Genomic DNA, 25,473 nt, shown 5'->3' on the forward strand with positions numbered 1-25,473 from the left:
GCATGCAAAGAGAAAAGAAAAGCAGATAATGAGATTCGTGTTACTATTACAACTGGGTTCACACAACTGGGTCAGAGGTGGTATTCAGCCGGTTTGGACTGGTTCTGGCATAGGAGTAGCAGAAATTTTGAGTAGTCCGGAGCAGGGGTAGCCAACCTTTTGGGCCTCAGGGACCACCAAACCCATAATTTTAAATCCCACAGACCACTAATATGAATTTTGACTGACGGTGGCTTGCTGACGTTGGCGGGAAAGTCGGTCCCATATTCCATAGCTGCAGGAGTCACAGGACTGGCCCTTTGGTCATCCCGGAGTAGCTGCTCCTCCACCCGGGTGCACCAGACTGCCATGGACTGGAGGAGCTGCTCCAGGATGACCAAAGGGCCGGTCCTGTGACTACTGCAGCTCTGGAATATGGGACCGGCTTTCCCACCAACGTCAGCAAGCCACCCTGGGGTGGATTTCCCTCCCCCGCCATTGGTCTTAACCTTCCAGTTCCAGCTCGTGTGGCTCTACTCAAGGTAAGGTTTGTGCTTGGCCGAAGGGTGGGGGCCAGCGGGTGGGTGGGGCCACATGGGCGGTGCAGCCTTGTGTTCCCGCGCAGCCTGGATTAATTGCTTTGGGGGGAAATTTGTGGACACCAAAATTTTCTCGCGGACCACCAGTGGTCCTTGGCCCACCAGTTGGCGACCAGTGGTCTGGAGAACCGGCAGAATACCACCTCTGGCTGGGCCCACCCACTTGCCCCCACCGTTACCTCTCCTATATCCCCTTGTTTTTTTTCCGCTCAGCTAATTCGTGGCGCGCCTCAGCTCAGCTAAAAAAAACAGCATAGCTCACTGTCATGTCGGAGTCTGAATCCGAGGAGGAAGACGAACAGGGAGCGGGTTTTCTCCGTACGATGACAAACGTGCCTCAGTTGTTAAGTGAATGGCTGTAGTTCTTAAGCAAATAATTCTGTCACTAAACAAATCGGGCTTTCCCCATTGCCTTGGATGGTTGGGAACCAGCTGGGAGGGTTGCAAACGGTGATCCCATAACCCCAGGATTATGCAACCCTCATAATAAATACACACCAGTTGCCTGGGGAATTCTGGGAATAGAATAGAACGAGCTGGGAGGGACCTTGGAGGTCTTCTAGTCCAGCCCCTTGCTCAAGCAGGAGAACCTATACTATTACAGACAAGTGACTGTCTAGTCAGGGTGTCCAACCTTGGCAACTTTAAGACTTGTGGACTTCAACTCCCAGATTCCTCAGCCAGCAAAGCTGGCTGAGGAATTCTGGGAGCTGAAGTCCACAAGTCTTAAAGTTGCCAAGGTTGGACACCCTGGTCTAGTCTCTTCTTAAAAATATGCAATGATGGAGAGCGCCCACGATTTCTGGTGGCCAGCTGTTCCACTGGTTAATTGTCCTCACTGTTAGGATGTTTCTCCTTAATTCCAGGTTGCTTCTCTCCTTGATTAGTTTCCATCCGTTGTTTCTTGTCCTGCCTTTCTGGTGCTTTGGAAAATAAGTGGACCCCCCCTTTTCTTTGTGGCAGCCCCTCAAATACTGGAATGCCACTATTATGTCCCCTTTAATTCTTCTTTTCTCTAACATTGCTGCTTAGCCCATAAAATTGATTTTTCAGAGAAGGCTAAAGAGCTTGCAAACAACCTGCTATCCCATTACACCTCCTTACTGTCTCTCCACCCCAAATGTGGTCATTAAATGCAGGATGTCGTAACAGGAAGAATATTCTAATGGCATCTTACACCAAGTTTCTTGCTATGAAAGGGTTATGTAAGCAAGAAACCTGGCTTAAAGAAGGCATTAAAATATTCTTAATGAAAACATTTGTCTCAAATGCAGAAGATTAGCTCTTCTCCAAAGTTGATCAAAACTTCTCCACCACTGTGGTGGTCCTCAGCCTCCATTGATTCAGGTGTGATGATCAGGGATGTGGCACAAACAACACAGTCAAATAAGCAATAAGAGTCCCTTTATTATTTCCAACTTTTCCCCCAATGTCCTTCTGGCTGGAGAAAAACTCTCCCAGGAACAGCCTTTGAGCGGAGAACATTCAGTCCAAAACAAGGTGCACACAAACTGTAATTTAAAATCCAAACAAACCAAACTGAAGTAATTAATTTGACAGGGCAGGAGAAGGAATTGCAGACTTGAAAGCACAGCAAAACTCACACCGTTGGGAAGACGCCAGGAACCCTGATAAGCCACGACGATACAAGATAAATTCACGTTGGCTCCCAACAACTTTGTGCACGCAGCTTCCTCTTTTATAGACTGTGTTCTCAGCTGCAGCTAATGAAGGGTATCAGGGCCCTTTCCTCCCCCATAAGCCACGCAACCCATGTTGCTCTCTTCTCCGTTCCTCTCTGTGTGCCCTGGGATGAAGAGGGGGTAGGCCTGGGTCTTCCTCAATGAATTCCCTCTCCCTTGTTCTACCTCTTCCCTGCTTTGCCCAGCCGGACTTTGCCCTTCCCCAGTTTCTTCCACAGCCAAGGGATCCACACTCCCACTCCCTGACAGCTGTTTAGCTTCCTCCTCCAGGGCAAGACATCAGGCTTGGCCAGAAGGTTTTGCAAAAGCGAGAGGATGAACCAGTTGTGGAGAAAACAATTATCTGGAATTGTACCTTCCTTAACACCTGTGAGTAGGTCGTTAAAATTTCATGTTGCCAATTCCAAGGTGACTGGCTTCCTCCTACCTGTGCCAACATGGCACTGGACTGGCACAGATTTTAAAACTAGGCTTTTCAAACAGGTGAAGGCGCCTGGTGAATTATTGGCAAATACATCTGAAAGAGCAAATTGAAAATACAGGGAGTCTCCAACTTACAATGGTTCGTTTAGTGGCCTCGGAGGTTACAACGGCACCGAAAAAAAGTGACTTAACGACGGTGTTACTGATTTAACAACTACAGGGATTCCGATAACAAAATGCGACAAGAAAGGTCATAAAAACGGGGCAAAAGTCATTCAGCAAATGTCTTACTTAGCGACATAAATGTTGGGCTCAGTTGTGGTCGTAAGTCAAGGACTAGCTGTAAATTTTCCTAAAATGGCTCTTTTTCCCCAGTAAGATTTCTTCCTTTTCTCCAATTTGGGAGAAAGTCTCCGCCAGAAGCCAGAATGAGATATCCAATTATTGGTCTCTTTGATTTCCTACGCATAGACCCAGCTAGACAAACATAACTGGAAAAGTTGGAGGGTTTTTTTTTGTGAGCAACCCTGAAACTTTCAGCCGGAAACCCACAGTTTGCCTCTCTCAGCTTGCAAGAAATAAATTCCAAGTATTCCTTTTTCAACGACCGCAATCGGGACCAGCAACGTGGCCATTAAGCGAAGCCGTTGCTAAGTGAAACTGCCCCTGTGCTTATACGATCTTCCTTCCCTTTTACAGCGATGCTTGTCAATCTCTGCAACAAAGAAGTGGGGACTGCAACTCCCAGAATTCCCCAGCCAGCCTCCATCTCAGCAACCGGAAGACATGTGGACTCCAACTCCCAGCATCCCCTAACCAGCCCAAATCTCAACAATTGGAAGAGATGGCTGAGGAATTCCGGGAGTCAAAATCCAAACCTGTTCCAGGGACTGAGATTGACAGACGCCTTTCTACAGACCTATGACAGCCGTCAACGCGAGGGTTTGGTCGAACAGTTACTCCTTCCTCACCCTTTGCAACTGAGAACCGTTGCTAAAGGAAGCTGTCCCTGAACAAGGAGGGCCTCCGCCATCTTGCTGGAAGGCAAGCCGCCCATTTTCTTTGTATCAACAATGTCACGTATTGATGCTCTAATGCAGTGGTCAACCACCAGTGGGCCGAGACCACTGGCGGTCTGCGAGAAAATGTTGATGGTCCGCAGAGAAATGTGGCCTGCAACTCCCAGAATTCCCCAGCCAGCCTCCATCTCAGCAACTTGAAGACATGTGGACTCCAACTCCCAGCATCCCCTAACCAGCCAAAATCTCCACAATTGGAAGAGATGGCTGAGGAATTCTGGGAGTCAAAATCCAAACCTCCCAACGCAATTAATCTAGGCTGTGCAGGAACACAAGGTTGTGTTGTCCACATGACCCGCAAGAACACAATGCTTGCATTGCTTGCATTGCAAACAACACGAGGTAGAGAGGGGAGGGGGGAAGGGTGGAGGGGAGGAACTTGCCCCACGCGGCTGGCCTGCTTCTTTCTTCTTCTGCTTTTGGCTGCATGCAAGGAAAGCAGCAGAAGTCTTTCTTTCTCTCCCCCAAACTCCGCCAGAAATGAGTCTTTGGGACCCTGCAAGGCCTCCTCCTCCAAGAGGCTGCGCTGGTGCAACCAGTCTCACAAAGACTCATTTCTGGCGGAGTTTGGGGGAGAGAAAGAAAGACTTCTGCTGCTTCTGCTGCTTTCCTTGCATGAAGCCAAAAGTCTCTCCCTCCCTCTGTCCCCCTGAGAATGGAGCTGGAGACGGTATCCTGTGGTCCCAAATAAAGAATGATTGACCAGTTAGGAAAACAGGGTGGGGAACTTTCCTGCAGACTTTTTTGGGGGATTTTCCCAGGGTCTCTGGTCCACGGGATTTAAAATTATGAGTTTGGTGGTCCCTGAGGTCCAAAAGGTTGGCGACCCCTGTGCTAATAATGTACCTTTGGGGCTGAGATACCCCTCAAATAAGAGCCAAATAATTACGAGCTGCCCCCTGCTTAATAAACCCAGAATACAGGTTGCTCTGCCTGACCTGCAATAGAGTTTATCTGTCCTCTGAACACAGTTTACACAAGCGTGGTTTGTTTCCCCCCCCCCCCCCGAATATCAGAGCTGAAAGGGACCTCAGAGGTCTTCTAGTCCAACCCCCTGTTCGGGCAGGAAACTTTTCAAATGATGATCCTCTCTCACGTTTTATTTCTTTAATTTTTTATGCTGGCCATCTCCTTTTCCGGGCCGAAAGAAAACAGGCAGACTGTGATGACCCAAAGGGTCGTGGCACAAAAACAACCCAGTTAAATGAGCAATAAAAGTCACTTTATTAGCTCCAACTTTGCCCCCAGTGTCCGGGTTACCTTCTGGCTGGAGAAAAACTCTCCCAGGGACAGCCTTTTAAGAGGAGGAAATTCAGTCCAAAAACGAAGTACATACAGACTGTAACTAAAAATCCAAACAAATCAAACTGAAGTAATTAACTTGGCAGGGCAGGAGAAGGAATTGCAGACTTGAAAACACGGCAAAACACAGTTGGGAAGACGCCAGGAACACAGATAAGCAAAGTCAACACAAGATAAACTCACATTTGCTCCCAGCAGCTACTGCACTCAGCATGCATTTCTTTTAAACTCTCATTCCCAGCTATGGCTAATGAAGGGGAATCAGGGCCCTTTCCTCCCCCATAAGCCACGCAACCCACGTTGCTCCCTTCTCCGTTTCCCCCCTGCGTACTCTAGGATGAAGAGGGGGTGGGCCTGGGTCTTCCTGTGAATTCCCTCTCCCTTGCTCTACCTCTCCCCTGCTCTGCTCTGCCCAGCCGGACTTTGCCCTTCCCCAATTTCTTCCACAGCCAATGGAGCCACACTCCCAATCCCTGTCAGCTGCTCGGCCTCCCCCTGTGAGTCAGATTCCGACAGGGACATGGCACAGACTGGCTTAAGTCTTCCCGAATGCACCAAAAAATATTCAGACTGGTCAGATTGTTATATCCTAGTGTCAGGGTTCCGGCAATTGCCCTAATTAAATCATGAACCTCGAGCCAAGCTTCAAAAAAACTCAAAATATTTATTAGGAGCAACATGTCAGCATTAACCTAAATGAAGCCAACTCTGGCATACATAATTTACAGTCCCTTGTGATCCTGTTTTCCCCCTCCCTCCCGGATATGTCATAAATCAGATTCTCCAATGAAGCACGTTCACAGGGCTGGGTGTCATCATTCATGTTCTCCAAAGAGGTTAGTGATCATTTGAGGTTATGATAGATGCCAAAAATGGTACAGGCGGTTCTCCACTTACAACCACTGGTTTAGTGACCAAACTATAACAGCACTGAAAAAAAGTGACATATGACCATTTTTCACACGTATGACCGTTGCAGCATCCTCAAGGTTATGTGATCAAAATTTGGGCGCTTGGCAACTGGCATGTCCTTATGCCAGTTTTCCAGATTCACTCAAGGACCTTGTGATTCACTTAGTAACTGCGCAGTGATTTGTAAATGGAGCAAAACTCACTTCATCTTGCTTAGCGAAGGAAGTTTGGGGCGCAAAGCCTACCTGTGTTTTACAAGTCAGATTCTACATTTTGATGGCCAGGGATGATTGAGTGTCAGATCTGAGGTGGAAACGGATCAAGGAGAGATTCAACCTAGAAATAAGGAGAAATTTTCTGACAGGGAGAACAATCGACCGATGGAACAGAAGTTGCCTTCAGAAGTTGTGGGAGCTTCATCCCTGGAGACTTTCCAGAAGAGATTGGACTGCCATCTGTCAGAAATGGTGTAGGGTCTCCTGCTTGGGCAGGGGGTTGGACTAGATGACCTACAAGGTCCCTTCCAACTCTGTTATTCTATTCAGTGGACAAAACTAAGTGATTGCAGGTTGCGTTTGGTAACCGGTTTGTATTTAAAAGGGCCACAATTTGTAATAGTGGTTTGTTTGTATTTTTTGCTAGAAATGGGTGTTTAGTACCAATTTCTGGCAAATAAAACATATCGTGGACAATGGATTTGCTTAATGACTCTGGTGTTCCTTTAACAACTGCTGCAAAAAAATTTGGTAAAATTGGACACGGTGATGTAATAACATGCTTAACAGCCTTATGCCACCAGACTTGAAATTCTAGAACTAAAAACCTTGAATTACGCCGTCTTCGGTTTGATTTAAGCATGGTATATAAAATCATACATTGCAATGTCCTACCTGTCAATGAATACTTCAGCTTCAACCATAACAACACAAGAGCACACAATAGATACAAGCTCAAAGTTAACTGCACCAAACTTGATTGCAGGAAATACGACTTCAGCAATAGAGTGGTCAATGTCTGGAATACTCTACCCGACTCTGTAGTTTCTTCCCCAAACCCCAAAAACTTTAACCTTAGACTGTCTACTATTGACCTCACCCCTTTCCTAAGAGGTCTGTGGGGCGTGCATAAGCGCACCAACGTGCCTACCGTCCCTGTCCTATTGTTTCTCTTATTCTTCTTTTATTTTTCTTATATACCCCATTTCATGTATTCACAACTATGTATACACTTATACTTATTATCTTGTAAACAATTGGCAAATCAAATAAATAAATAAATAAATAAAACTTATAACCACAATTCTAGGGTCAATTACAGTTGTAAGTCAAGGCTTATTAGCTGCGTCTTCTCTCCACCACCTCCAAGAACTATACATATTTCTCCAAACACAGAACCACCCCAGCTTATCTGGAAAGTCCCTCCAGAAGGTGCTTGGATGGAGCCAGCCTCGGATGCACAGGGGCATCCCGGGCTGCCAATTCTAAAGGCTGGTATCTGATGGGATGTAGTGCCAGGATGGTGGGAGGTGAGCCCAGAAGAATCTGACAGGCAGGCGTAAAGGAAAAAAAACCAACCCATCCTATCAGGAGAGCTTTTTTGGGAAAGGAATGTGCCAGTGGGAGAAGTTTATGGCCAGCTGATATCTTTCCTGGACATAAATAAAATAGCAGGTCAAATTGAAAAGAACTTTGGAACTGTCTGGAGAACAGCCAAAAGCCAGCTAATATTTCTGTAAATGAGTCTGTTGGACTTTGGATGGATGGAAGGAAGGAAGGAAGGAAGGAAAGGGAGGGAAGGAAGGAAGGAATGAAAGGGAAGGAAGGGAGGAAGGAAGGAAGGAAAGGAAGGGGAGGAAGGAAGGAGAACAAGAACAGAGGCAAGGAGGAAGGAAGGGCACAAGTGACTTTTTCCCCTGCTGTTGTAACTTCAACCGGTCATTAAACAAGTGCTTCTTAATGGAGGACTACCTGTCTATACCCAAGCAGGCCAAGCCCATCACAGCCACCGAAGTGTCCAAACCCTTATCATTCCTGGATTTGCCCACTTGCTCATCCCAAACCCCAAAGCTACCCCACCGCCTATTAGCGGGTTCCCCTTCTGTCCTGGTATGCGGCATTGAGAAACCCAACCTGCCCTGGCCTGGCTAAAAGCACCTCCTAAGAAAGCCAAGTGTGTGTGTGTGTGTGTGTGTGTGTGTGTGTGTGTATGTGTGTGTGTATGTATGTATGTATGTATGTTATTCAGCTTTGTTCGGGTATTATCCCACGTCATTGTAACTGTGCTTTTAAAGTTGTAGCAACGTTTCGGCAGAATCTCATCTGCCATCATCAGGCTTCTGTATTGTGTTCGTCTGTACTGTATTCTGTATTGTGTTTTCACAGACCAACACAATACAGAAGCCTGATGATGGCAGATGAGATTCTGCCGAAACATTGCTACAACTTTAAAAGCACAACTACAATGACGTGGGAAAATACTCCGAACAAAGCTGAATACCATACATGTATGTATGTATGTATGTATGTATGTATGTATGTATGTATGTATATATGTATGTATATGTATATTTTTTCCAGAGAGCGAGACCAAAGTTTTAAAAAAAGGACCGATGCCTCCCAGGTTAATGGAGAAAGGAAAGTGGCGGCTGAACCAAAGCCTGGGAAATGTTCTGGGGTTTGCTAAGTGCCTCTGTGTGAAGTCATTTCCCAGTCTGGTGGGACTTGGCCCTGTTTTGCTTCTCGTTCCTTGGCACGGGAACGAAATCCATCTCGGAACGAAAACAACAAGCCGGAGTGCATTAGTGTGGGTCCTTCTGGGCCATTACGGCTGCAAGTACAAGGCAGTCCTTGAAATAGGACCAAAACGGAGCCCAACATTTCAGATGCAAAGTGAAACATTCGTTGAGGGAGCTTCCCACCATTTTACGACGCTTCTGGCCGGAGAGTGTTAAGTGGATCTCTGCCGTGGATAAGTTAGCAACACACGTTTACTTCTGTCTGGAGAACAGCCCAGAAGAAGCCAGGCAATCTTTCTGGAAGTGGGTCTTGTTGGACTTTGGATGGATGGATGGAGGGAGGGAGGGGGAGAGAGAATGGGGGGGAGGAAGGAAAGAAGGAAGGGGAACAAGAATAAACGGAGGGGGAGAGAGAGAGAGAGAATGGGGGAACGGGGGAAGAAGGAAGGGGAACAAGAATAGATGGGAGGGAGAGAGAGAATGGGGGAAGGAAGGGAGGAAGGAAGGAAGGAAGGAAGGAAGGGGAACAAGAGGAGGGAGAGAGAGAGAGAGAATGGGGAAGAAGGAAGGAGAACAAGGACAGAGGGAGGGGGAGAGAGAATGGGGGAAAGGAAGGAAAGAAGGAAGGGGAACAAGAATAAACGGAGGGAGAGAGAGAGAGAATGGGGGAAAGGGGGAAGAAGGAAGGAAGGGGAACAAGAATAGATGGAGGGGGAGAGAGAGAATGGGGGAAGGAAGGAAGGAAGGAAGGAAGGAAGGAAGGAAGGAAGGAAGGAAGGAAGGAAGGAAGGAAGGAAGGAAAGAAGGAAGGAAGGAAAGGGAACAAGAAGAGGAGGGAGAGAGAGAGAGAATGGGGAAGAAGGAAGGAGAACAAGGACAGAGGGAGGGGGAGAGAGAATGGGGGAAAAGGAAGGAAAAAAGAAGGGGAACAAGAAGAGGGGGAGAGGGAGAGAGAGAATGGGGGAAGAAGGAAGGAAGGGAAAAAGAACAGAGGGAGGGAAGAAGGAAGAAAAACAAGAACAGAGGTAGGAAGGAAGGAGGTCGCAAAAGGGGGCCAGGTGAGCCCAGGACAACACAACCAAATCTGAATTTTGACCCGGGACCATGGGGAGGCCCGCGACTATCAGTCATAAGCTTGAAAAAGGATAAAAAGGTCGCTGTTTTCAGTGCCGTTGTAACTTCAAACGGTCCCTTCACGAACTGCCATAAGTCAAGGACTGGTTGCCCCCCCAAGGTAAACCCAAGAGCCTTCGTCAAGCCGGGCCTAGAAGAAGCCTTCCCAGAGAGAAAGGAAAAGGGGATGTGACACAACAAGATTCCCAGCACTGCGTGGGAATCCTCCCAGCCAGAGGAAGAGGCAGCTGGGGGAAACGCAACCGGTTTGAACCCCACCCCGAGAGGCTGGGCTAGAGAGGGGTGAAAAGGGCTCCTTTCATGCACCCCGCCCCCCCCAAAAAAATCTTTAGGGAGGGCCTGCGTTTCACCTGCGTGGAAAAAAAGGAGAAATTTTATTTCTCCTAATACTGATGATGTAACCTAGCTGGATAACGAAACGTCTGCACGAAAACCATCGAACCCAAGGAGCCCACAGTTCAACCCTGACCTGCCAATATTCTGCTTGACGGCGTTTTATTTGTTTATATCCCATTTTTTTACTCCCCCCATCTCCCTTATGCAGGTAACTCCAGGCCTCTGACAAGGGATAAAATGGGACGTTAAACGGGCCATATCTTCCTCCATGCAGTGATGGCCTTTGGTGGGGAAAGAACCTGGAGCAATGGGGGAAAAAACCCACTTCGAAGCCGGTTTTCATTGCATTTCTCTCCCATGGAGGAAGACTTGGCAAACCTTCCTCGCCCTCCTAAGAAACTCAGGAAGATGTTATCTTCTACCTCCTTGGACCCCCTCAAAGGTCAGAAGGAAAAGCATCTTCGGAGCCTGAAATATCTTTGAAACACTTGAAATTTGGCACCTAGGTTCCTCTTGGCTTCTAGGGGCTCACTAAGAAAGGATTTTTCCAAATGACCATCAGAGCATTAATATTTCCTATAATATTATTATTATTAACACACTCTGATGCTAAGGGGTTCTGCTCCCCCTCCCCACCCGAAAAGAAATCTGTTCCAAATGCAAAACACAAGCAGAGGAGAGGAGGTTCAGTTTCGGTTTCACAGCACCCAGCAGGTTTAGTACAGAACAGTTGAGCTAAGCCACGCCCAGGCTCCTTGCTGTCTCCTTGCTTACACATCAAATACTCTCTGTTTCCAAACAGCCCTCAACTCTCTCTCACTCCTCACCTGAAAAGAAACCTGTTCCAACTGCCGTTGAGCTCAGCCACGCCCAGGCTCCATGCTGTCTCCTTCTTGCTCACACAGCAAATACTGTTTCCGTTTCCAAACAGCCCCCAGCTCTCTCACTCCTCACCTGAAAAGAAATCTGTTCCAACTGCAGTTGAGCTCAGCCACGCCCCAGGCTCCTTGCTGTCTCCTTCTTGCTCACACAGCAAATGCTGCTTCCGTTTCCAAACAGCCCTCAACTCTCTCCCACACCGACAGGACTCTCTAGCCAGATGAATACCGATGGATGCTGGTAAGCAGAGGCGGAATTTCCTCCTCCTTACTTTCCTCCCCCCAAAACTAAGCCCCACCACATCATTTCCTCGCGAAAAGCACGGGATAGCCAGCTAGCGATTGAATAATTTCTAAGAGTTCTTCCATCGTTCCACCATCGCCTCAATATTCTTGATTCTTGGGGGCTTCTTGATAGACCAAGATCAAGTCATCGACTCGGGCATCCCCAAGTCCCAAATAACTCTATGCAGATTATTGGCTTCTTCTTTTTCCCCTTCCAAGCCCCCTCCCCGCCCAACCCACCCATAAAGGGTCTTCAGGCTGAAGAAAACACACACACACACACACACACACACCAAAAAGACCCCAAGGAAAGCCAAGCCTTCCTTTGGACTCCGGGATTGGGGAGGGGTCTTTCCTGGAGGAACACAGTAGAAACCTGCCCGCCCCCACCGGGTTAAAGCCCCCAGACTCACATAGTGGGTGGGGCGGGTGGGGGATTCCAGCCCAGGTCCTCCTCGCCCACCTGGCTTGAATCCTAGGAGCCCCTCCGGGCAGGGCCGGCATACCTGGCTCCGGCACTGAGCTGGCCGGCTGCCTTGTGAGCGCGACGACGCGCGGAGGGAAGTGGAAAAGGGAGAAGCGAGGGTGGAGCTCACCTGAATCCCTGGGAGAATCGGGGCGGTTGCGCCGTGCGGGGCTCTCCTCCTCCTCCTCCTCCTCCTCTTCTTTCTCTTCCTCCTTCTTTTCCTCTCTCGTCTTCTTTCTCCTCCTCTATCTCCTTCCCCCTTTTCCCTTTTCCACTCCTCCCTTTCCCCTCCTTCTTCTCTCTTTCCCTTTTCACCTTCTCCTTTCCTTTCCTTCTTTCTCCTCCTCCTTTTCCTCTCTCGTCTTCTTTCTCCTCCTCTATCTCCTTCCCCCTTTTCCCTTTTCGACTCCTCCCTTTCCCCTCCTTCTTCTCTCCTTCCCTTTTCACCTTCTCCCTTCCTTTCCTTCTTTCTCCTCCTCCTCTTCTTTCTGTTCCTCCTCCTTTTCCTCTCTCGTCTTCTTTCTCCTCCTCTATCTCCTTCCCCCTTTTCCCTTTTCTACTCCTCCCTTTCCCATCCTTTTTCTCTCCTTCCCTTTTCACCTTCTCCCTTCTTTTCCTTCTTTCTCCTCCTCCTCTTCTTTCTGTTCCTCCTCCTTTCCCTCTCTCGTCTTCTTTCTCCTCCTCTATCTCCTTCCCCCTTTTCCCTTTTCGACTCCTCCCTTTCCCCTCCTTCTTCTCTCCTTCCCTTTTCACCTTCTCCCTTCCTTTCCTTCTTTCTCCTCCTCCTCTTCTTTCTCTTCCTCCTCCTTTTCCTCTCTCGCCTTCTTTCTCCTCCTCTATCTCCTTCCCCCTTCCCCTTTTCTACTCCTCCCTTTTCCCTCCTTCTTCTCTCCTTCCCTTTTCACTTTCTCCTTCCTTCTCCCCCTTTCCTTCTTTCTCCACTTCCTCCTTTTCCTCTTTTTCTGTATCCTTCTCAATCTCCTTCCCCCTTTCTATTCTTTCTCTCCTTCCCTCTTCCTCCTCCTATCTCCTTCCCTTTCTCTTCCTCCTCTCCTTCTCTTCCTCTATCTTCTGATCCTCCTTCTCTATCCTTTCCTTTTGTCCTCCTGTCTTCCTCTCTCCTTCTTCTCCCCCTCCCTTTCTCCTTCTTCCTCCCCTCCTCTCTCCTCCATTCTTTCCACTCCTCTTCCTTTCTTTGTTTCTTCTATCCTTCTCTATCTCCTTCACCTTTTTCTCTTTTCTCCTCCTTCCTTCTCCCTCCCTCCTCTCTATCTCCTTCCCTTTCTCCTTCTCCTTCCTTCCCACTTCCTCTCCTTTTCCCTCTCCTTCTATTTTCTCCTCTATCCTTCTGTATCTCCTTCCCCCCTTTTCCCTTTTCTTATCCTTCTTCTGTTCCTCCTTCTTCCTTCCTCTTCCCGCTGCCCAAGCCTCTAGAGCAAGGGACGCACAGCGTGCGCGCTCCCAATTCCGGGGTGGGGGGGAGAGTACACACAGGACCCCCTCCCCAGCGAAACTGTCTCTCTCTGGAATCGTGGATGGGTCCAGGAAGAGCTGAGCATCTCTTGGGGGGGGGGGGCTCGCCAAGCGCCGCGGAGGAAGATCCGGCAGCCATTTAAAGCTGGCAGGTTGGAATCTGGCGCTAGTCCTCATGATTACATCTGAAGGAGCCAAAAGGGAGGGAGTCGGGTCCCTGAGCTCCTAGAACAGGGGAGGGAGAACAGGGCCAGATCGGTCTTGGTTTCATTTTTTGGTCATTGACCTATGAACCATTTCCAGTTCTAACTCCTTTGGGCTTACTCGGAAGCCCTCTGTATATGCTCAGAGATGCTCTTTCTCCTTCTTTGACAGCCTGCTGGTAAATGCCCATCCTTAGAGTGCCAGAATCTAGTTCCCTGAGCAAACCCCAAGCTGTAAAAGGAGCAAATTAAATGTGCCTTTAATGTCAAGCTCAGTCAAGTACTAAAAACGCAAATATTTTCTAGTAAGTTTTTGTTCTCTGTCCCAGCAAGAAGCTACGGAAAAGCAAACTAAACCAGATCTAAGAGGCTAAGCGAAGTCAAATGTGAAGAAAACAAATATTTCCTAAGAAGCTTTCGGGTGTCAACTGTTCCTTTTCTCCTCCAAAAATAAACACTCAAGCCGAAAACAGGAACATTCCATGTTCAGTCCTCTTTCCAAATTGAGAAAGTTATGCAGATAATTACAGATTACTAGAGTTGGAAGGGACTTTGTAGGTCATCTAGTCCAACCCCCTGTCCAAGCAGGAGACCCTACACCATTTTTGACACTGGTTAAATCCAGCAAGTTTAAACAAGCCTGTTTCTGCAGTCAATCACTGCAACATCTTATGGGTGCTTTTAAGAAGAGCCACTGGTCTGGAATGGGACAGGGTTTCCTGCCTGAGCAAGGGGTTGGACTAGAAGACCTCCAAGGTCCCTTCCGACTCCATCATCTATCTATCCATCCATCCATCATCTATCTATCTATCTACCAATCTATATCTGCCTATCTATATCTGTCTGTCTGTCTATCATCTATTTCTATATCTATCTATGTCTGTCTATCTACCAATCTATTTCTGTCTATCTATATCTGTGTCTATCATCTATCTACCTCTTTCTTTCTTTCTTTCTTTCTTTCTTTCTTTCTTTCTTTCTTTCTTTCTTTCTTTCTTTCTTTCTTTCTTGTCTATCTTTCTTTCTTTTCTTTCTTCTTTCTTTCTTTCTTTCTTTCTTTCTTCTTCTTTCTCAATGTCTGTCTATCATCTATCTATCTATCTATCTATCTATCTATCTATCTATCTATCTATCTATCTACTAATCTATGTCTATCTGTCTGTCTGTCTGTCTGTCTGTCTATCTATCTATCTATCTATCTATCTATATCTATCTATCTATCTATCTATCTATCTATCTATCTATTCTGTCTATCTATCTATCTATCTGTCTGTCTGTCTGTCTATCTATCTATCATCTATCTGTCTGTCTGTCTATCTATCTATCTATCTATCTATCTATCTATTATCTATCTATCTATCTATCTATCTATCTATCTATCTATCTATCTATCTATCTATCTATCATCATGCATCCATTCCTCTATCTTTCTATCATCCATCCATTCATCCATCCATTTTCCATCCATTCCTCTATCTACTTATTCTATATCATGTCTGTCTATCTATCTGTCTATCTATCTGTTATCTATATCTATCATCTACTGGTATCTTCTGTATTATCTATCTATTTATCTATCTGTTATCTATATCTATCAATCTATCATCCACTTATCTATCTATCCATCTATCCAGCCATCCAACATCCATCTATTCCTCTCTGTTTGTCTATCATCCATCCATCCATCCATTCTGCAATCTCTCCCTCCCTCTCTCTGTCATTTACCTACCAGATCATCCATCCATCCATCCATGCCCCCCTTGCATTTATTTTTAGATACAGCACCTGACTTTTAATAGTTTAGAGGAGAACCATCTATCCACCAGAAACCGCACAGACTGAGCCAGGCTTGCAAATAAAACTCCTAACCAAGTTTTTCTTCTTATTTTTAGAAATGCTTTCCTTTCCCCACTTAACGAGAGTCGTCTTCTTAACCACATACAGCGTGGGAAGAATCTTTTCAGCATCCTGCCTACTCAACCTGCTGGCTTCTTAAGAGTTGTGTGTCTGTTGCTATGCTGGTTTTGTCACGCGGGGCAGTGCATCCCACGCGCGGCTCGGCTCACTGCCAAGGAGCGGACTCTCTTCTTTCCACGGTTCAAGTTTGATCAATTCAATATTTTAGATATTGAGGAACATATCCGGGTATCTCTGAGGTTTTTAAGAAGAGATGGGGCAGCCACTTATGGTGTAGTAGAGACTCCTGCCTGAGCAGGGGTTGGACTAGAAGACCTCCAAGGTCCCTTCCAACTCTGTTATTCTGCGAACACCCTGAAGGCTCCAAGAATGATCGATATAACAGCAGATTTCTTTTTCTATAAATGTTGAACTTCAAAAGAATGAGAACAAACCTTCTCTCTTCTAGTGCTGATGATGTTACCTAGTTGGGTAATGAAATGTCTCCAAGAAAACCCCCAAGCTCAGAGAACATCAAGGACCCACAGTCCGACCTTCCTCCTCCTCCTCCTCCTCCTCCTCCTCCTCTTTTCCTTCCCCAATCCCATTCCCTTCTAGCACTGATGATGTTACCTAGTTGGGTCATGAAACGTCTGCAAAAAAAAGCCATCAAGCTCAGAGAACATCAAGGACCCACAGTCCGACCTTCCTCCTCCTCCTCCTCCTCCTCCTCCTCCTCCTCTTCCTCCTCCTCCTCCTTCCTCCTCCTCCTCCTCCTTTCCTTCCCAACCCCATTCCTTCTAGCACTGCTGATGTTACCTAGCTGGGTCATGAAACATCTGCAAAAAGCCATCAAGCTCAGAGAACATCAAGGACCCCACAGTCTTTCTCCTCCTCCTCCTCCTCCTCCTCCTCCTCCTCCTCCTCCTCCTCCTCCTCCTCCTCCTCCTCCTCCTCCTCCTCCTCCTCCTCCTCCTCCTCCTCCTCCTCCTTCCCCAACCCCACTCCCTTCTAGCACTGATGACATTACCTGATTGGGTCATGAAATGTCTGTAAGGAAGCCAACAAGCTCAGAGAGCACCACAGTTCAACCCTGAGCTACAAATATTCTCCTTTTATCATAAGCCGATCTCTTTGTCCTCGCTTGCTATTGTCTTTCTGTCGGCTTCAAGGTAAGGTCTGAATGAAAGTCCACCCTGTTCCCGGCTGCTCTGACCAGTGCATCATCAGAGAAGCAAAGGGCACCCCAAGAGACAAGAGGCAGGCGTTCTCATGGCAGGTCGTCCTCGATTTGCAATTGTTCATTTAGTGACTATTCGCGGTTACAACAGCACTGGGAAAAAGGGACTGTTTTTCACACTTATGGCCGTTGCAATTCTCCCCCCCCCCCCGTGGTCACGTGATTAAAATTCAGGCACTTGGCAAAGGACTCGTGTTTATGACGGGTCCCAGGGTCCCAGGGTTGCCAACAATCTGGGTCCTCATTTGACCGACCTCGGAAGGAAAGATGGAAGGCTGAGTCAACCTTGAGCCGGTCAGGATCGAACTGCTGGCAGTGGGCAGATTCAGCCTGTAATTCTGCATTCTAACCACATGGAAGGAAAGAAGGAAGGAAGGAAGGAAGGAAGGAAGGAAGGAAGGAAGGAAGGAAGGAAGGAAGGAAGGAAGGAAGGAAGGAAGGAGAAGAGCCATAGCACTTAGACTTATATCTCTTCACAGTGCTTTTCAGCCCTCTCTAAGCAGTTTACAGAGTCAGCCTCTTGCCCCCAACAATCTGGGTCCTTGTTTTACCCACCTCGGAAGGACGGAAGGCTGAGTCAACCTTGAGCCGGTCAGGATCAAACTGCTGGCAATGAGCAGAGTCAGCCTGCAATACTGCATTCTAACCACAAGGAAGGAAGGAAGGAAGGAAGGAAGGAAGGAAGGAAGGAAGGAAGGAAGGAAGGAAGGAAGGAAGGAAGGAAGGAAGGAAGGAAGGAAGGAGAAGAGCCATAGCACTTAGACTTATATACCACTTTATAGTACTTTACGGCTTCCTCTAAGCAGTTTACAGAGTCACCTTCTTGCCCCCAACAATCTGGGTCCTCATTTTACTGACCCCGGAAGGATGGAAGGATGAGTCAACCTTGAGCCGGTCAGGCTCAAACAGCTGGCAGTGGGCAGAGTGAGCCTGAAACCTCTTCCTCCAGGGTCGGCTTCTTTGAGGTCTCGTGAACATGCATTGAAGTGTCAAAGCTGGAAAAACCAGGAACTGAAGGCTGAAGGTTACCAGCATCTTACATGTTTACCTACCAGTTGCTTTTCCTGTTTTGCAATCACTCATGATGCAAAACTAAAAACGAAGCAATTGTTCTAACGGAGGTTTGGCTGGAAGATGTCCCTTTGTCAACCCGTGCGAAGAATTAAAATGCAAAAATAAGAATTCCTCCCCCCCGGCTGGAGTTTTTCAGGAGCCCTCAAAAATTCACCGATTCCCAAGCCAAACCATGGTGGAGGATTTTTCTTGGAAATTTCCCCAGGATGGATTTCTTAAAGTCACTTGCTTAGGAAATGGATTTCCCTTCCTCAAAACTTAAAAGCTGGTACATCCTGTAATCCCTTTAACAAAGCTTATGTAGCAATAGGATTAGCAATAGACTTATATACTGCTTCTCGGTACTTTTACAGCCCTCTCTAAGCAGTTTACAGAGCCAGCATTTTGCCCCCAACAATCTGGGTCCTCATTCTACCCACCTCAGAAGGGAGGACAGAAGGCTGAGTCAACCTTGAGCTGGTCAGGATCGAACTGCTGGCAATGAGCAGAGTCAGCCTGCAATACTGCATTCTAACCACAAGGAAGGAAGGAAGGAGGGAGGGAGGGAGGGAAGGAAGGAGGGAGGGAGGGAGGGAGGGAGGGAGAGGAGGGAGGGAAGGAAGGAAGGAAGGAAGGAAGGAGGGAGGGAGGGAGGGAGGAAGGAAGGAAGGGAGGGAGGGAGGGAGGGAGGGAGGGAGGGAGGGAAGGAAGGAAGGAAGGAAGGAAGGAGGGAGGGAAGGAAGGAAGGAGGGAGGGAGGGAGGGAAGGAAGGAGGGAGGGAGGGAGGGAGGGAAGGAAGGAGGGAGGGAAGGAAGGAAGGAAGGAAGGAAGGAGGGAGGGAGGGAGGGAGGGAAGGAAGGAAGGAAGGAGGGAGGGAGGGAAGGAAGGAAGGAGGGAGGGAGGGAGGGAGGGAAGGAAGGAAGGAGGGAGGGAAGGAAGGAAGGAGGGAGGGAGGGAGGGAGAGGAAGGAAGGAAGGAAGGAGGAGGGAGGGAGGGAGGGAGGGAAGGAAGGAAGGAAGGAAGGCAACAGCCCTTAGACTTATATATCGCTTCTCAATGCTTTCCAGCCCTCTCTAAATGGTTTACAGAGTCAGCCTCTTGCCCCCAACAATCTGGGTCCTCATTTTACTGACCTCAGAAGGTTGGAAGGCTGAGTCAACCTCAAGCCAGTCAGGATCAAACTGCTGGCAGTCAGCAAAGTCAGCCTGCAAAACTGCATTCTGCCCATTTTGTGCCTTTCCAGCCCATAACTAGCAAAAGCGCCCATAGGAATACATTGATTCACTTCATGGCCACGACATTTAATGACGACCACAAAAAAAAAAAAAGGTGTCAAATCAGGTCCGGTCACCTGGGTGCCTCGACTTACAATGGGAATTCTGAGCTCCATTTTGGTCATAACTCGAGGACAGCCTGTCATGTGTGGCCAGCTAAGGCTTAAACTCTTAATATTTTTGAAGGAAAGGAAGCCAAAGTCACCGGATTTGCAAAAAATTGCCACCGTCATAAATATGAGTCAGTTGCAAAAGCGAATCCGAATGTTGATCCGGTGACCACCAGGGGATGCTGCAACGGTCACAGGTGCGAAAAACGGTCACCAGTCACTTTTTTTCAGTGACGTAATTTTTGGCGACTATGTCAAGCTTTAAAAGTGTCTTCAGGCTGCTTTCATTTTTACTGCTTCACAGCTTGCCAAACAGATGGGGGGAGGGGAGGGGAGGGAGGGAAGGAGGGAGAGATTGGAATGTTTATTCCAGATGAAAACAAGAAACCGCCCCATGGGAACAAAGGGTGTTTCAGCAGAGGCGTCTGCCAGAGTCATGGAGATTTTCCCATAACAAACACAATGTGAGCTGCGCTAACGTAACGGGGTGGGGGGAAGGGAGGATTCTATATTGTAATGATATTGAATTGCCCGGGAATTAGCCAGAGCTGTGCTGAAATGATTAAATGATGATTTATTAAGCAGAGAACAGATAATCAGAATTGGAAGGGACCTTGTAGGTCATCTAGTCCAACCCCCCCTGCCCAAGCAGGAGACTCTACACCATTTCTGACAGAGGGCAGTCCAGTCTCTTCTTGAAAGTCTCAAGTGATGAAGCTCCCACAACTTCTGAAGGCAACTTCTCTTCCATTGGATGGTTGTTCTCACTGTTAGAAAGTTTCTCCCTATTTCCAGATTGAATCTCTCCTTGTTCAATTTCCATCCTTTATTTCTTGTCTGGCCTTCAGGCGCTTTGGAAAATAGCTTGACCCCCTTCCTCCTCTCTGGGGCAGCCCCTCAAATATTGGAAGATGCTATCCTGTCTCCCCTGGTCCTTCTCTTCCCTAGACTAGCCAGGTCCAGTTCCTGCAATCGTTCATCGTATGTTTTATCCTCCAGTCCCCTCATCATCCTGGTTGCTCTTCTCTGCACTCTTTCTAGAGTCTCAACATCTTTTTTATAATGTGGTGACCAAAACTGGATGCAGGACTCTAGGTGTGGTCTTATTAAGGCTTTATAGAATGGTATTGGTACCTCCCTTGATCTTGATTGTTAATGCAACTTAGGATTGCATTGGCTTTTTTGGCAGCTGCTGCACACAGCTGGCTCCTATTTAGCTGGTTGTCCACTAAGACCCCAAGATCTCTCTCACAGTTACTGCTATTGAACCTGGTTTCACCCAGTCTATATGGGTACTTTGGGTTTTTCTTGCCTAAGTGTAGGACTTTACTTTTCTCTACGTTGAATTTCATTTTGCTAGATAGGGCCCAGTGTTCTAGTCTATCAAGATCCATCTGGATCTTGAGCCTATCTTCTTGGGTATTAGCTAGTTAATTTTTGCATGAAGAAATTGGATCGTCTCCACAGTACTTGCTTGGTTGGGTTCGTCAGTCGGAACCTGGATGCACCAAAGTGTGGTTAAGTTGTGGACTACCTGTCTTGAAGGACAGTTCCATGCCAGAACTTGAATTTGGCTTGTCTTGCCGATTGAGGAAACTGAAACGATGGAATTATAGATGGCAGGGATGGTGAACGTTTTTGGCGCGGAGTCCTCAAATAGGAACACACACATGTGTGCGTATTGGAGCACTAGGAACCTGGAGAACAGCTGGCCAGTGCGCATTTGCACGCCGGCTAGCTGGTCTTCAGCTTTCCAGCGCATGCATGCGCACCAGTCAGCTAGTATTTGGGTTTCCGGTGCTCCAGTGTGTGCAAAGACCAGCTGGCTGGTGCGCCTGTTGCTCACCGGAAACCGGAAGAGCAACTGACAATGGTGCGCATTGCCCACAGAGAGAGGGTTCTTCATGCCACCTCTGGCACACGTGCCATAGGTTTGCCATCACAGATATATAGCAATGGTCCTCAACCTTTGCGTCTTGGAGGCCCAGCTGCGGGGGGAGAGGGGAGAGGGGAACTGGGCTATGTGGGGCACACAAGTGTGTGCAGCTCAACTTGTATGAGTTGATCTGAATGTGTGTGTGTGTGTGTGTGTGTGTGCTGTCCTGCAGCTTGTGCGGCCCAGTTCTGAATAGGCCATCGGCCTGGTAGTGGGCCGCAGCCGGGGGAGGGGGCTGGAGGTTGGGGACCCCAGATATATAGAGAAAAAAAATATTGTGCTAGTGCAACAGGTGCTATGACTATCCCAAAGAGCCAAAACGTCTGGGAAGGAAACTTCATTCCGTCCCATCTGGATTCTGTCATAATTTTCCATTTAAATTCTGCTCCTTTTCAATGATTAAGGAATCGATTGGTCATCACATTTGGTTTCGGGATGGTTTTTTTTTTCCCTACTTGCCCGATCTTTAAAAATGAAGATGTTCATCGGGATAATTCATGCAAATTCCAAATGTAATTATGTATTGCAGAAGAATTTAGGATTGTGACATTCTCATTTAGCAGTGTGGCTGTGCCTCATTCAGTTATTGGAAGAACGGAAGCAGGCAACTTTTTTCCACAGTAGGGAAGCATTTTCGTTCTTCTAAAACTGTTTTCGGAATGCAAATTCTTCCCAAAATTCCAAATTCTACTGGGCAAGCGGTCTTTTCACTCTGATACCTTGCTTCCCCGAAAATAAGACCCTTATAATTATTATTATTTGCCACCAAAAAAAGGCACCGGGTCTTATTTTCAGGGGAAGTCCCCTCACTTGCACGAGCTGCCCCCAGCCTCCTTTTTGCTGTCAGAAACCTTCAGGAGCTTCTTTTTCTGCGGCCAGCAAGGCTTTCCCGAAGGCCTCTGCAGGCAATAACAGATCTCTGGATCGATCCAGAACTTTCTTATCAGCTACAGAGGCCTTCAGGAAAGCCTTGCCAGCCTTGCCAGCTGCAAAAGAAATGGGCCGGCGAGGCAGGTGTCGGGGTGTGCGAGGCCTGGCTACAACTGTCCAAAGTAGTTGAGCGGCTCCACCGCCCCATTCTCACCCTAGCTGAATTTTTACCCATGCACTCTGGAGTGGGCAGGATCTTAATTAGGGCTTATTTTTTGGGGGGGGGTAGGGCTTATATTAGGCGCACGTGTAAAAATCAAGCTAGGACTTACTTTCAGGGTAGGTTGTATTTTTGGGGAAACAGGGTAGGAAGAAGGGAAAATAGCCCTGTTTTTTCTGGGCTCCCCACCCCTCAAAGTTGTCCAGCGTCCTCTAGCACAGGGGTCCCCAACCTCCAATCTGTGACCCAGTACCGGGTTGCAGCCTGTTTGGAACCGGGTGTCAAGGTTCCAGTTAACACACCCAATGGAATCAAAACTCCAAGGCAGGCGTCTTCCTCAAAGAATTGGGCACACGTGTAAAAATCAAGCTAGGCCTAACTTTCAGGGTGGGACATATTTTTTTGGGGGGGAAATGGGGGTAAATACAGCTCGTCTCCGACTTACAACAGTTTATTTAAGGACCGTTCCAAGTTAGGATGACACTGAAAAAGAATGACTTGTGGCCTTTGTTCACACTTATGACCGTTGCAACATCCTTGGGAGTCCCTCGGTCAAAATTCAAATGCTTTTGGCAACTGACTCGTGTTTATGACAGTTGCAGCCATCAAGGTCACGTGATTCCCCTTTGGCGACCTTCTGACAAGCAAAGTCAATGGGGAAGCCAGATTCACTTAACAACCAGGTGAGTGACTTAACAATTGCAGTGATTCACTTAATGGCCGTGGCTAAAAAAAAAAAAGTCATAAAATGGGGTAAAAAAAAAATCAACCAACATCTCATTTATCAACAGAGATTTTGGGTTCAATTGTGGCCGTAAGTCAAGGACTCCCTGTCAAATTCTTTTTGACATGTGTGGGTCAGTCTAGGTCAGTCAAGCTGGACAGCTTTAAGAGGTGTGGACTTCAACTCCCAGAATTCCCCAGCCAGTCCTGCTGAAATCCCTGCCTCTTAGAGCTACTTCCCAATCAGATTTCCATCTCATCGGAAACCAGAATGTGGCAGCCAATCATCGGCCACTTTTATTCCTACACTTAGATATATAGATATACAAACAGATCCAGAAAAGCTGGTTTCTCCAGTACAGCCTTGTAGGTTTCAGTCACCAACCCACAGGTTAAGTTCTCTCAGCTTGCAAGAAATAAATTACAGGTAGTCCTCCTTTAGTGACCGCAATTGGAACCAGCGACCTGGCCGTTAGGAGAAGCAGTTGCTAAGTGAAACTGTCGCTGTGCGTGTGATCTTGCAGCTTTCCTTTTGTTTATAGCGGTGTTTCTCGATTTCAGCAACAAGATTCCGGGACTTCAACTCCCAGAATCCCCCAAGACAGCCTGAATCTCAGCAACTGGAAGAGGTGGCTGGGGAATTCTGGGAGTTGAAGTCCGGACCCTCAAGTTACCAAGATTGAGGCTGGCTGAGGAATTCTGGGAATTGAAGTCCACACCTCAACTTGCTGGGATTGAGGCTGGCCGGGGGTTTCTGGGAATTGAAGTCCACACCTCTTTTAAAGTGGTCAGGGTTGAAAAAACACTGTGCTAGGTCAAGCTTACCTATACATTTATATTTACCTGTCAATCATTGAGAAATAAAACAAGATGCCCAGATCTCTTATCGACCTTTAATGGTGCTCTTCTCACCAAGGAGTATTTGGTGTGTGTTATTTTGCTATCTCATCTGGAAAAAGGAGCGAGCATCCTAAACGAGGGCGGAAGACTTTGCCAAGAACTCTGAAAAGCACTTAGCAAATGCTTTATATATTTGTGTGAAAGTAGTTGGGGAAAGAGCAGAAATTCCCAGGGGGTCATCATGGCACAACCAGAACTGGGCATCATAGCTTAGCAGGATGGAATAAGCAATGAGTTTATTATCTGTTTTAATGGATTTTTTTTAAAATCCTGCCTTTTATTGCTTTATAAGTAACTCAAGGTGGTGAACATATAGATCTTCTTCCTCCTATTTTCCCCACAACAACCCTGTGAGGTGGGTTGGGCTGAGAGGGAGGGACTGGCCCAAAGTCACCCACTGATTTTCTTGCCTGAGGCGGGACTAGAACTCACCACCTCCTGGTGATTGGTCCAAAGTCACCCACCGATTTTCATGCCTGAGGCGGGACTAGAACTCACCACCTCCTGGTGATTGGTCCAAAGTCATCCACCGATTTTCATGCCTGAGGCGGGACTAGAACTCACTGTCTCCTGGTGACTGGTCCAAAGTCACCCAGCCAGTTTTCATGCCAAAGATGGGACTAGAAACAGTGACTTTTGACCATTTTTCACACTTACAACCATTATGGCATCTCCATGGTCACGTGATCGAAATTCAGGCGCTCGGCAATTGACTCATATTTATGACGGTTGCAGTATCCCGTGATTCTCCTTTTGCGACCGTCTGAGGAGCCAAGTCAATGCACAAGCCGGATTTGCTTAAGAACCGTGTGACTAACTTAACATCCCCAGTGATTCACTTAACAACCGTGGCAAGAAAGATTGTAAAACGGGGCCCAAACCCCTTAACAACTGCCTCCCTATATAGGACTACCTATATCACTCTTCCCAAGGAGAAACAGAAGTAGCTTGTGATGACCCAGAACAAAACAAACACAGTCACAGAAAACAGGTGAAGCCCCTTTTATTCCTTCACTTTGCTTCCAGTTCCGAATATCTTGGACGGAAGACAAAAAACTCCCACACAAACAGTTACAAGAAGAAGGGAAAAAGCAACGCAAACCAGGCAGGATAAGGGCTGGAGGACGTCCACGGATAACACACACTGGGAAGGACGCCAAACTCAGAGAGGAACCATAAACTAGAGATATTTTCATGCTTTGTTTCCAGCATTTGCCAGTATGCATGTCTGTCCTCTTATCGTTGTCACAGCTGCAGCCCGGCTGTTCCTCCTTTCTCTCAGAGTCAATCTCTCCACCAGGGGCATGACATTGCTCTTCTAATGAAGAAATTGCCCCCAATGGGGGAAAAAAAAAACCCACACCAAGAATGACAGCAAAGAGCTGCTTGAAAGATAAAGACACACTCACTCCTCAGGAAACTGAGGAGCCGTGGGCAATGCTCAGAGGTGTGACGAAAAAGTTCCATTTTTAGTGAGTTGCCTTATATCCCTGGCAAATTTCACATGTAACACGTCTTTTATTTATTTTTTTTAAAAAAAAGGAAGGGGAAAAAAAGAAATCCTACACAAACTTGTCGGCTGTCAAACCGCAGAAGGTCTAAGAATTTAAAAAGAGAAAGAAAAAAAGAGAAAGAAAGGAGGGAGGGAAGGAAGGAAGGAAGGAAGGAAGGAAGGAAGGAAGGAGAGGGAAGAAGGGAAAGGACAGAGTAGGAGGAAGGAAAGGGAAAGGAGAAGGAGGAAGAAG

At 47.3% G+C, this 25,473-nt stretch overlaps 1 protein-coding gene across 7 annotated transcripts in view; it reads right to left on the minus strand.

Annotated features, from left to right (window-relative positions):
- Window positions 1-25,473, minus strand: part of B3GNT8 (UDP-GlcNAc:betaGal beta-1,3-N-acetylglucosaminyltransferase 8) — a 133,358-nt gene that overhangs the window by 105,505 nt on the left and 2,380 nt on the right. For 3 of the 7 annotated variants that reach the window (XR_015750548.1, XR_015750547.1, XM_087971185.1), the window contains exon 1: window positions 11,828-11,929. The exons of 1 other annotated variant lie outside the window; for it this stretch is intronic. Coding sequence is in view for 2 of the 6 variants with exons in the window: in XM_087971185.1 (XP_087827311.1) it covers window positions 11,828-11,868 (41 nt within the window). In the remaining 4 variants the exon portion in view is untranslated. Of the gene's footprint in view, window positions 1-11,777; window positions 11,930-11,960; window positions 12,100-25,473 lie in introns of those variants that run through there. 3 more of the 7 variants (XM_087971187.1, XM_087971188.1, XM_087971186.1) reach the window with 3 other exon arrangements.

The sequence above is a fragment of the Notechis scutatus genome, chromosome 8 (assembly GCF_049901735.1).
Source record: "Notechis scutatus isolate UNSWTSFEM ecotype Mainland chromosome 8, rNotScu1.2, whole genome shotgun sequence".
NCBI classification, from domain to species: domain Eukaryota; kingdom Metazoa; phylum Chordata; class Lepidosauria; order Squamata; family Elapidae; genus Notechis; species Notechis scutatus.